Here is a 12,997-nt window from a genome sequence, read left to right as displayed (position 1 = left end):
GTTTCGAGATTTTTCAATACATTAGATATTTATTTGTATTTCAAACAAAAAATAAAATTGCTTTTTTAAAAAATGAGAAAAATTAAATAAAATTAATTAAAAGGACAAAAGTTTTTGGTTACAAAAAGACAAATTAAGGAAATTATTTTTAAATATCGAAATTAAGACCAATTTTATTAAGATTAAATGATAATACATGATTAATTTATATTGTTTTTAAAACAAGTGTTTTATGGGTAATTATAACCATACTCTTAAATCCAACTTTATTTTTTGTAAATCAAAAAATTATTTTTTTGTAAACCCAAAAATTATTTTTTAAAATAAATTTTAATTAAATTTAAAATATATTAAAATGATAAGTTTTTTTATGTGACTAATCACACATAATCAAAAAAGATTATTGATGAGTTTTTATTTTTATTTTTTAAAAAATTTGTTTAGTAGTCTCAAAATTATTATGACACACACTTTAGTAGGAACAAAAAAACCTTGTCTTTGCAAAATTTTTTGTAACAAACAATACTAAAGCAACTTACTTTAAAATGAGAAAAAAAATAAGAGAAAGAAGAGAGTAATTCGGAATTGAATTAGATATCTAAATGAACTCTTATCAATCTCTATCTATAAATAGAGATTGAATCCTGAGATTTTTCTCTTTGATTGTGTTGTTTTGATTAAAAATCATTTCTTTTTTATTATAAATATCTCTTTAAAATATTATAAACATATTTGTTTATTTGAATAATCAAACTTTTCATACAAAGAGAAGCAATTTTTCATATTTCTAAAAATTGTAACTTTTCATACAAAGCAGTCGGTTGCCTCAAGAAAGCAATTGACTTCCTCTTTATATTTTCAAATTCCAAAATGCTTTCAAACATAGGGTAGTCAATTACTCTAACTCCTCTATAGAGTAATTGACTCTTTCTTTCATATAGAATACGCATGAGTTGTCGACTGCTTCATACAGCGGTCAATTCTTTTCAATTCCAGAAAGCTTCCAACATTCGGCCTTTTAGAGAGCAATTGACTCTCTTCAATAGTAGTCGACTGGTTATAACATAGATTAATTCCAAAAAGCTATAAACCAATGGCAATCGATTCTACAAGAATTTGGAATCAGTTCCACTATCTTTCTAGACATAGCTGTCGATTGCTCTAGACTAAAAGTCGATTGCTATTTATACTAAATTTAAGTTTAACTTCTGTTTGATAAAGAAGTCGACTCCACGTCTTTGGTAATCAACTACTCCTTTTAAACGATAACGATAGCCGACTGCTCTAAGCATGACAGTCGACTACTTTTTTGTATAATATTTATACACAATTCTTTTAAATATAAAATCATAATATTAACCTAACCTTAAAGTATTTATTGATATAACTTGATTTCTCTTTTATTAAGTTATTACTTAATCGGAAAGTGTTTTCTAACACCGAATACCAAATAAACTTACAAGAATTCATGAGAGAAAAAAACATTTAAAAACTGCAAAAGGGTAAATGGAAAAGGTGAATGACAACTAAAACCAAGAGGATTGAGAAGGAAAAACAAAACAAAATATGTGGTCAAAGAGGCCTCTTGGCCAATAAACCAATGGGAAAGAAAGGATTAAGAACCAAAACTTCATTAGCAGCAAATTAAAAATAAAACATGAGTTAGAAGTTAGAACGAAATGATAGATGCAAATGAAGGGAGAATGAGAAAGTACCTATTCTCTGTATAACTATAATCTCTAGATAACAGGGAAAGAGAGAGAGAGAGAGAGAGTTGAGAGGAGGATACAATTGTGAAATGGATTTTTCATTATACATTTGGCGTTGAATTTCACCAACATTCAATGTATATGCCAACTTGTAAAAGCACCACATATTTTGACTCGAGAAAAACTCACAATTGCAGTTCACCCCAAAAACACAGTCGAAAATTAGCTGAATTTAAAGGATTTCAGATTTGTTTCCACGCCCGCATTCTTGGTGTTAAAGGCATTCTAGCCGTTGCATGACCTATTATGACTTTAAAAATCACTTCCAAAGTGCAAGAATTTAAATCCATTTTCTTCTCTTTTCCTTCCAATTTTCCATTGTAACAAGCAAGGAACCTGAGAGTACGTAAAATTGTAAGTTAAACAAAATGAATCTGTTTGATTGATTTTTACTTTTTATTTTATTTTTATTATCTTTTATTTTCAATTAAAATTTTTTTTTTTAGTGTAGCTTAAATTTTATTCATTAAAATTAAAAATTTAATATATAATACTTTACTGACAGAAACTGGGAGTGTAGCTTTTTAAATTGGTTGCCTTAAAATAAAAATGCATATGGTTAAATTTAACAAAACCATTGTAAATGTATTATATGTTCCATTTTTAGTTATAAAAAGTGATGGATTTAATTTAAAACAAGCATGGGTCACGAGTAGTCACCCAACACGTTCTGTAAGTTTTTTTTGTAAAGATTAAAACTTATCTTAAAACTGAAATTTTGAGAGATTAATGAAATTATATATTTAAGTGATAAAATAACCTGTTGACTTCTAAATCAATCACTTAATTTTTTTTAAGTTACATTAAAATTAGTAAAAAAAAAAAAAGTAAATGTTAACTAATAAATGTACTGACTTTAGCATCAACTACATCACATACACAACTTCTAGAAACTAACTTTTTAGCATTTATGTCACATAAAAAAAAAAGAAAATTGAAGCCATAATAATGCACCTACAAATACAAAAAATAAGTTGCCTAGGTCAACTTAGGTTGAATGCTCAATTACCATTTGTGGGCGAAATCCTATATATGAAATAATGACAACCGCACAGCCATCACATTGGCGCATTCAAGTATCAATCACCTGAAAATCCGAAAACATGAGGATGATACTTCCAACATGAGCAGCCGCAGCAGCAGCAACGCTACATACAATAAAACATTCTTAGTAATCTAATATTCTCAAATCTCACCAACATCAACACAATCAAATCTAAGTTCAGGAAAAAAATAAAAAAATAATAATAATCGAGCGATGAGAAGAAAAGAAAAATGATGAAATAAAGAGAGATCAACATTTCTCTGGTGCCAGAGATTGGCTGCACAATGGTGAAGCGAAGCAGGGAAGAGACAAGGAGCCAAGAACAAGGAAAAAGAAAAATAGAAAAAAATCATGTGAAGTAGAAAGAAGAGATTGGATGCTTCAGATTCCTTCGGGCCTTATTTTTTTTTCTTTTCATTTTGTGCAAAAGGAGCTTCTAAATTCTGAGTAAGGTTCTGTTGCTTTTTAACTTCCTTTGTTGGTGAAGGGAATTGAGCAAACTCAGAAGCTCCTCCCATGCCAACATAAGAGAGAACAAAAAGGAAGAAGCAAAGTGTTTTTTCTTATTTGTGTTTAATTGTGATTATTAAGTTGATATTAGTGTGACAATTATGATGCATTATTATAAACATTATTATGCCAAAATGGGGTACAAAAGCAAATTATAAGTTACATCATGCACTCAAATGGAATATAATTCAAGTTCTAATCTTTGCTTTTAGCCAAATGACATTATTAAACAACAGAATAGTATTGTTTATATGGAGTTATATCCAGAAGACATTTGCTTTGTCCTTTAGGAATTTTGTGATGACATAAAACTGCTAGTTCAACATAAATAATGCCATGAATGAATCGACAATTACCTGCTTACCCGCTTAGAGAACTCTTGAAATCTTCCTAATCAGAATATGGTGTGAGATCAATGTTGAAGCGTTTCTTCCCTTTGCTTACCCTCTGGAAAACATCAATTAAACAAATGATGAACACCAACATTCCTACTTATATGATAAAATAAGAAAATGATGCACTAAAAGGCAGCAAGGGGATGCCAATTAATGCACAATGCCATATTACTAAACAATAAAGGAACAAAAGCATAGGTAGTATATCCAAGAATTGCTGCTTTATAAATAAAAAATAGTGACTATAAAACTTAGTATCCAATAGTCCTTCTAGCTCTCCCTCCAAATAATAATAATAATAATAAAAAAAACCCTTTCTTGGGGCCTTCATCTTCTGAAGAGCTTTCAAAGTAAAATTCTAACAAACTATTCTAGAATTATTCTTCACAAGTTCTACTGTTGCCAATAGAACAATATCACCTCAAACTATCCCTGTCATATGGAGTAGCCTATCTCTTGGCATAAAGTAGTTGAATTTTGGAGAAAGTCTCCTGCTCCCAATCGTGTTACTTTTTCAACAAATAAAAATTCCAAATCAACTGCCTGTAAAATGCAAAAAAACCCTAGTGAACGGCCTCCATACTTCTTGCCAACCTGAATAACTCCAAAAGTTGATGAATTCAGTAGGCTTAGGTTGAATATTTACTCTTGCATCATAAATGGACTTTTTAAGTAGACACACTAAGTGCTCTTTCCTTTATTCCTCAAATCCCTCATGCTATACCATATAAACCTCCTCTCCAAGAACACCATTCAAGAAAATTGTCTTCACATCAATATGATGAAAGTCCAAGTCAAAATGTGCTATTCAAGCCAAAATGATTTAAAAGAATCCTTTCGCTATTTAAGTTTCAAAACAAAACAGCTCCAAAATTATTGAAATTCAACTTAATCGAATATTAAAGTTCAAATTGATTTTTCTTTGCTCAGCCCTACCTACCTTCCTTGAACAAGTGCCTAATGCCTCACATTCTCAAAAGTGAATAGAGCTGGATCTCAATCAAGAATACTTGGGTGATGATCTGAGATAGGATGAGGTAGAATCTTTAGAATCATATTCAAAAGGTGTCCTAATCAACGAAACTAGAAATCTATCTAACCTGAAAAAGCATGTTTTCTCTCTAAAGTTAGACCAAGTCCGCATTCAACACTTATAAAGAAAGTCAACCAGTGCATAATCACGCACAATTCCAAAACTCTCGTGTTCACATTTCAAGAATTCCTTGTACTTCTTTCATTTGGAAAACAAACAAGTTAACATCACCTCTAATGAACAATGAACCTACCCATCTCAGTCTAATGCCGAATAGTCAAAGCCAAAAAGAGATAACCTCTCTTGCCTTTTTGCCGAACATTTTGCACTTGTAAACAACAATTAAAATTTATCTAAGTCCAATTGAAGCACACAAGATACCAAAAAATAGTTAGGAAACTATCAACCAATAATATACTTCTACTTCATATGGCTAAGAAATAAAGCCACCAAAAAAAAAAATTAATTCCTACCATGATAACTGATTCAGCTTAGATTCTACTAATTTCAATGCAATTTCTGTTTTAAAACTTAAAATTCCTGGTCTCAGTTTTGGTTTCAGTTATTTTTATAAAAATCCCCCCCCCCCCCCCCCAATAAAAATAAGGAATCAAAACGTTATTACTTCATTGATTTATGCTAAATGCAATATCATATTATTTGAAAAAGAAGCTTTAGAGATCAAAAATTGAAACAATGGGATTTGAAGGAGTCAACCAGAAAAAAACTTTGTGGAAGCTCTTTAAACAAGACACAACTATAGATTGTTGTCATAAATAAACATTACAAAAGCAAGATTCCATTGAAAGTTTTGTCTTATCAAATATCCTTTCCATCCCACCACTCCAACTCTCTTTTTCCTTCAACACCAGGATCTACCTTCTCTCGATCAAGTTCTAGCTCTCCAACTTTTTTTGACAACAAACAAAAGATTAAGACCTCCTCCCAGACTTTTCCCCTCTCTTTACTCTTTCAATGTCTCATTTCATTATTTTTTTATTAAAATTTTTTATTTTTCCCAATAATATCACTTTTTTTGTTTAATTTTTATCTTTTAATTAAGATTCATGAAGTTTACTACTCAATTTGATTACGGCCAACCATATATATACAAAGGTCTGCAAACCTAGTGAATTCATACTGGATCAAATATTGTTTTGTTTTATTATGTTTTCTATTTTTGAAAAGTTGTTCAAGTTTTCTACTTACTGTTTTAGTTCCGATCAATTTAGGTTTTTCATCCATTAGGGTCGGTTCAGGCTTCAAAATAGGAAAAACAAATATACTGGCTCAGTTCAAATCTTATAAAAGATTGAACCAAATGGCCAAATGCATCCCTACTACTTCATCTCAAAGCACTACCATCCCATCTGCATTAACCATCGTGGGAAAGACATTCTAACCACAATTTTTAATTGTTACAAACTATCCATAATTTTTCTCTCTTAATCTCAGTTTCCTGCAAACAAATTAAATTGGTTTTCCACCCTTTCAGGTAGATTTTGACAAATCTTCTGACAGGCCCATTCAGCCTCTCTGACATTCAATGACAATGATTTCAGATTCCAACAACTAAAACATATCCCTACCTTCCCCATTCAACTTGTTTCCTCCTCCTTGTACTCCCATTGTCATAATAAAATACTACCTTTTTCAGTTCCCTCCAGAATTCTTTCTTTGGCCATTATTAGCATTCATCACTTGGGACCAAGATTCAAATATTCACTTCTTCTCAATTTCCTCAAATATTTTGTACGTGTGGGCTTCAAATCTCACAAAAGAAAACCCACTGCCTTAATCACCAATCTGAATTTAATAAAAAAACCATTCTGACACATTGTTTCTATTGATATTAGTTTCAGTATCAATACCAGTATTAACATTTGAACCAGAAATTTTTTAATGTTATAAAAAAGTCTTTTCCCTTTCTTTAGATCCTGAGAAAAAGAGGGACAGCAAAACAGAAAGGTCCAAGAAAAGATATATGCTTAGACATCTCAGGGAGATTGAAACAATTTGATAGCATCTCATCTGCATATATAAATATATATATATATATATGTATGTATGTATATATATGTAATACTTGAAACATAAAAAATAATGATTCACATCAAGGATGGGAAAAGAACTTACAGCTATTGCCATTAGCTCTTCCAGTAGTTCCTCCAAATGGCGCAGAGGCTATCTCCAGTAACAAGAAGAAACATATTCTGATAAGTTTACAGCTTCATAATATGGTCTAATTCTAAGCTTGTCAGCCTTAATCCACTCTCTGAGGTCCTAAAGACAGCATGTACTTGTATTTATGGAAGTGTAAACTATAAATTTAACTCACCCATTGAGTTGGACCATCAACTGGTGCATTCAGAGGATTATCATGCACCTAAATATCAAAGAGAAAATTTTAGATGCCTAAACTAAAAAGGAAATTGATATAGAAAATATGAGTATTTATTCTGCACACATGCAATTTCAATAATCAAAGTCAAAGATAAGGGCTGTAAATTGTAATTTGAGTAAAAGTCAATCAGAACTCCAGTTATAAGCTCTCAAATACTTTACATTACAGCTTGTCAGCAGGCAGTCAAGCAATATATACCTCCATGAAAATTCCATCCACTCCAACAGCAACTGCAGTCCTTGCAATGCATGGTATCAGTTCGCGAAGGCCTCCACTGGCTACGCCTCCACCATCCAACTATATAAGAAAGCAGGGATTTAACCATTTTACATAGAAAATTAATCACAGAAGAGAAATGAACTAATAAACTAAAAGGGAAACAAACTAGGTTCAAGAACCTATATGCATAAAGAATAACAACTATAGCAAGCAAAAGTATTTAGCAGAAAAAGAGGCAAAGAAAAGAAAAGTTGCCCATATCAATCCACAGCTCAATATATTACAAATATGCTGAACCTTGTGTTTGAGTTGAGTCTAGAGCTTTTTCACTAACTCAATTGAGTTTGAGGTAGCACTGACTTTCCCTTTGGTGCAGAAATAGGGCAATAAGAATTAAAAAGGAAAAGACAACTAAGCAGGCTTATCATCCATATTATCCTTTTAGTAGTAAAATTAATTAACCCTGAGCTGAAATAAGCTGAACCTTGAAGGTATGAAACAGCTCTCGGAGCGTCAACATTCAAAAGTGAGTAGTTCCAACCATTTCCATGGACAATAAAGATTAGTAAATAAAGGAGTAAATATGATAATGAATATGTAACATTCAGATTTATGAAGGTCAAAAACCATTTTGATTAAAATTACATCTACCTTTGCCTATGCCATAAAAATTTTCCTCAAAAGAGCAATAAATAATGTTGGTCAACTATCCCAATTTGAAACAAGTGATAGGTTATTTCCAACCTCTTGAATAATTCTGATTAAAAGGACATATAAAATATCACAATATTGGTTAACCACCAACATCATTAATGATACCAAGAGAGCAATCCAGACATTCTAGTTTTAGAAAACAAAAAGTCATATGCAAAGTTCCCACCTTTCTTCCAGCTGGCTGTTGCAATGAATGTGTGACATCTGCTATCTGGAGTCAAATACTTAAATCAGGTATTGATGTCCACCAATAAACGGCACAGGAAGAGACATAATACAAATGAATGGCATAGGCAAAAAAACCATAGTTATCTGGAATATATTAGCAAAGATATTTTTTCATTTATGGTGGAAGCATCTTGGCAGATTATCACCGAACAAAATCTGAAGCAAACATCAAAGACTATATTCAACCAGGCCTAGCTCCAGAGACAAAAGGACAAGAGAAGGCCTACACCTGAGTGTGTGAGCACGTGGTTTAAATATTTTCAGGTGGAAAAGAAACATCAGAAATTGTACAAATTGCATAACATAAGTTATTTGCTTACTACAGGACAATTCGCTTCCCTCATCCACTCCAAATTTCGTGGATCAACAATCAAATCATCTGTAAATCAAAACCAATGCTGTAAGATCAGTCAAAAAGCGAAAGGAAAATTAACTAAGGCATCCATAAATTTGATTTTAATAGTCATTAAAGGTAATGTTAGACTTGAATTACAGTTAAAATTCCAATACACCAAAACAATAGTTGATTGACAATATTAGAATGCAGAAGTGCACAAGCATAAATCCATGAGTACCTATAGATAAAACTGCCAAAAATTAACATGCTGTAGGCAAGGCAGGGGCAATTGCAGCCTTCCTGCAATGTTCCCCAAACCATGTTTTGTAATGTTAACTTTCTGGTGGTCATACCTTCTGCTCCTTGAAAATACCATGCAGGGAGGTATGATCTGCTTTTAGATGCTTGTATAGAAAATGTGGAAGATGACAAAGATTTCTTCTAAAAAGCATAAACCCAGAGGAAAATAGAGCACACATAACCCACCCAACCCCATCACCACCCCCAACCAAGGTCTGTGTGTGAAACCTAATAAAAGAAAAGTAAAAATAAGCATTAACCAGTTAAATTTTAATCTCTGCCATGATTGTATATATGCCTCAAAGAAATAGAATTCCCCAGCCCATGCTTACATTTTTCTTATATTGTCATGTTTTACCTAGTGTTATCCCACATGGGTTTAGAGGGTTAGTTATGGCATTATATTGAGATTGCCCTCTCTACATATTGCTAACTAGTTGTGGGTTGGATACGTTAACAACATATCAGAGCCGTGTTATTTGTTGCCTTGTTTCCATGTCTACTTTATAGGGCTATTGTTATCAATTGTTTATTGGCCTACATGTGAAGGGGAGAAATAAGTAATGTTATATAAAATTTAGATTATTTAATTTTAATGCTTTAAAATCAGTTGACAAATCAAATGATCCACTCTTGGCACACCCAACCTAATTCTGTCATTTCCTATATAAGTTCTTGAAGCGTACGTGTGAAAATTAGTAGACAGATTTGAGAACTGATATCCATTAACATTCTCTATTATTGCCTTATTTCTGCTCATTTGCATGAGCGTGTACACACAAATCAACCAATAAATCTATATATTGAACCAAGGAAACCTTCTTAACAACCTAAATATAGATCCAAAATAACCTTTTTCATTTGGTCAAAAACTCCAGAATAACTTACTATAGCCAAACATGGTGCCTCTCTCACAAACCATCACATTTGGATTCCCAGCCAATCTAATCTTCTCAGCAGAATTTACCATGACCTACAAATATTGCATAATTACAATGAACATCCATGTATAATTAAAACAAACAAGTATAATTTTCTTATTCTTGATAGTTCTTAATCAAAACAAATATTTAGGGTTTTGAATTTTATGAAAGTACAAAAAAAATGGAACACTCACAGAAGGAGCACAGAACTGGCCTTTCTTGATATTGATAATTCTTCCAGTCTTGGCTGCAGCAACTAGAAGATCTGTCTGTCAAACAAAAATTGACAAAATATTGTCAACCAAGGACCAAGGTCAACCATAAATTTTTTTTAAACATGGAATGGTGCTGTTAATAATAATATATCAGCTTAACCTGACGACATAAAAATGCTGGAATCTGAATAATATCAGCGACTCTTCCAACCTGTTCACACTGATAAAACAAACAGATATGTGTAGTTATGCAGCCTATTGAATAAATGCCAAGAATAAATAAACTATTTGACTGCCCCAGCAAGAGGTGTACAGGTTCATAACCAGCTGACTGCCAATTTGATATGTCATTTTTTGTTCCTAGATAGATTAACAATATGGAAAATCCAGAACCAAAAAAATTTACAAAGTTTTGTTATTAATGGAGTCTGACATGGCAAATTTGATTCCTCCAAACAACTACTTTAAACAATATATGATTCACATAAGGCTTGTCCATCAAGTCTGAAGTCAATATTTCCTACTAAGAGAGTAGGATAGTGCATTAGCCACATTACTTTCTTCTCATCATCCACACAAGTAATTGCACAATAATATTATTGGTACACTAGCAGAAGTATATACAATTTTCCAAACAGAGATGTATTGGAATAAAAAAAAATCATGATCCAAAGAAATCACATGCACCATGTACCATATCAAGACCTGAACTTAGATTTAAAATAAAAAAACAAAGTTAATAGATAACATACAAGGTTTCCGCATACCTGAATAGTTTCATGGACATCAGTTACTATAGGAATGTCATATGATACTTTTACTTTCTCAAGGATCTGCAAACCAAAACAAAAATTGTAAATATGAATATCACTAATGTATTGCTTTTCCAAGACAAAGTTGCAAAAAATTTTAATTCATCTAAGACATCATATTGCAATTCCTGAACAAATTGTCACAAGATAGTAGGAAAAACGAAACCCTACCAAAAGTAGAAACACATCCTAAGTTCAATAACAAACTTAAAAACAAACTCTGAAGATTCTCATCAAACAAATGCACACAAGTAGTTACATGGATGGATGTACAAGTAGTAACCATAGAATCACGGACAAAATACAGTGAAAGCAACCATGTATCATTCATTGTAATGAAAGCAACCATATTATGTAAATAAGCAAAGAAACAAAACGAAAGAACCTTCAAGCCTTCAGCCATTCCAGGACCCCGAAATGATTTGGAGGATGTTCGGTTAGCTTTATCAAAGCTTGATTTGAAAACCAAAGGCAACCCAAGCCTAAAAAAATTACAAAACAAAGATTATCATTCAGACAAAAAAGGATCATAGGTTTTGGACATTTTCTAGTAAAGCAACCAATCTAAAGCGTTTTTGCACAAATGATTAAAAAAAATCATACTTGGTAGTGATGGTATTGATGTGGTGAGCCATCCTTAGAACGTGATCTTCAGATTCAATCACATTGGGACCAGCTAACAAGAAAAAAGGCTCAGCACCCTGAGATTCAACATTTATTCATATAAATTATAAGAAACTAAACTACTAGTTGTGTTGAGAAAGAAAAGAAAAAAAAAAAAAAAAGAAGAACAGGCTAAGCGGGGGAACTATCATCACCTTGAGCTGGTTTAAAAGCACAGCCGAGGAATCCATGACCTTGAATTGGAGGAAGGCAAAGCCCAAATGCAACTGCATTTATCAGTCCCATATAGGGCATCAAACAAATTGAATTATTTTAGAAAAGCTGAGCATTGAGATAATAAAGAGAGAAAGAGAGATACCACGAAAAATGGCAGAAATCAAAAAGAAGACTCCCAGATCTAAATGTTGCAAATCTTAATAAAAAACAAAGACCACTCTCCGGATAATATATATATCCAGACAGAAATTCTCACAAGTTTAAGGGTATTTTAGTCTTCTTTGTATCTGATTGGTTGGGCAATTTAAGTTTGTTCGGTGGGTTGATATTTGCAAAAAAAAAAAAAAAAATTCGACATATCCCCTACTTTTAACACCAAAATTTTTAGTCTAATATACTTCACACCCAAAATATAAATTTACAAAAAATCCAAACATCTTATTTTCTCTTTCTCTTCCCAACCAAAAATCCTAAAAGATTAAGAATCAAGCCACGTTTAAAAAAAATTTCACCCATTTTAAATCAAAAAGTATAAAATCAAAAGTAAATCTTTTTTTTTTTTATTTTTATGTTTGATTTCATATTTAATTTTGTAAAAATTTATGTTAAAATTATTGGGTGCAATTTAAAACTTATAGAAATTCACTTTCGAAAGTTATTAAAGGTTTTCAAAAATGAATGTCTGGATGCCTTTAAGACATTTCAAAAATGGATTTTTAAGAGCTCTTAAAAGCTTTCGAAAATGAATATTTGAAAAGCTTTTAAAAACCTTTAAAAACTTTTAAAAACCTTTAAAAACTTTTAAAAATTTATTTTCAAAAATCCCTTACAAATGTCCCTAAACTCATAATACTTTGATATTCCATGCATTTATGATTATGTACTTATTAAGTCATGTATATTTGCTTTAAGAACTAATGTGCTATCATTTAATATTTGTAAAAATAAATATGGCACAAACAAGAAGAGTAGGCATCAATTGAGGTAGTGGATGCGCTATAGTCGATATTCAGTGGCGTCTGACTACTTTTGAGAGGAGATGATAAGCTGATAATCATGTACATAAGCCAATTGTTGATCCGACACAACAGCCCACAAAGTAGTCGAACGTTGATCTCATAGAGTCGATTGTTTATCCACTAATGCCATTTCCTGAAGGGCCAATAGATACTTCTTTGCTTTTGAATTTCGACATGCATATTGTAGCACAAGTATGGAATGGCAAGGTAATAAATTAAATTAGACTGATGATT

The 12,997-nt window shown here is 31.7% G+C and overlaps 1 protein-coding gene across 5 annotated transcripts; it reads right to left on the bottom strand.

The window, feature by feature from the left end:
• Positions 1–2,599: 2,599 nt before the first annotated feature.
• LOC111287906 (2-dehydro-3-deoxyphosphooctonate aldolase-like) lies at positions 2,600–12,109 on the bottom strand. 5 transcript variants are annotated; one of them, XM_022878595.2, is made up of 15 exons: positions 11,887–12,109; positions 11,723–11,794; positions 11,508–11,605; positions 11,290–11,386; positions 10,860–10,925; positions 10,253–10,312; positions 10,072–10,146; positions 9,843–9,927; positions 8,638–8,696; positions 8,256–8,300; positions 7,355–7,453; positions 7,091–7,138; positions 6,889–6,936; positions 3,681–3,771; positions 2,600–2,856 (listed from the first exon to the last, which is right to left on the bottom strand). In XM_022878595.2, the coding sequence occupies exons 2-14, from the start codon at positions 11,756–11,758 to the stop codon at positions 3,715–3,717; spliced, it is 873 nt and encodes a 290-aa protein (XP_022734330.1). In that variant the 5' UTR covers positions 11,759–11,794; positions 11,887–12,109; the 3' UTR covers positions 2,600–2,856; positions 3,681–3,714. The 5 variants fall into 5 exon arrangements, with proteins under 5 accessions (XP_022734330.1, XP_022734328.1, XP_022734329.1 ...); XM_022878593.2 differs by having other exon boundaries at positions 2,600–2,917; positions 11,887–11,982; XM_022878594.2 differs by having other exon boundaries at positions 2,600–2,917; positions 3,689–3,771; positions 11,887–11,982.
• Positions 12,110–12,997: the final 888 nt, after the last annotated feature.

This window comes from Durio zibethinus, chromosome 4, assembly GCF_047325235.1.
Source record: "Durio zibethinus cultivar Kanyao isolate XHJ-2024 chromosome 4, ASM4732523v1, whole genome shotgun sequence".
NCBI classification, from domain to species: Eukaryota; Viridiplantae; Streptophyta; class Magnoliopsida; order Malvales; family Malvaceae; genus Durio; species Durio zibethinus.
This window is presented reverse-complemented; position numbering and strand designations above follow the sequence as displayed.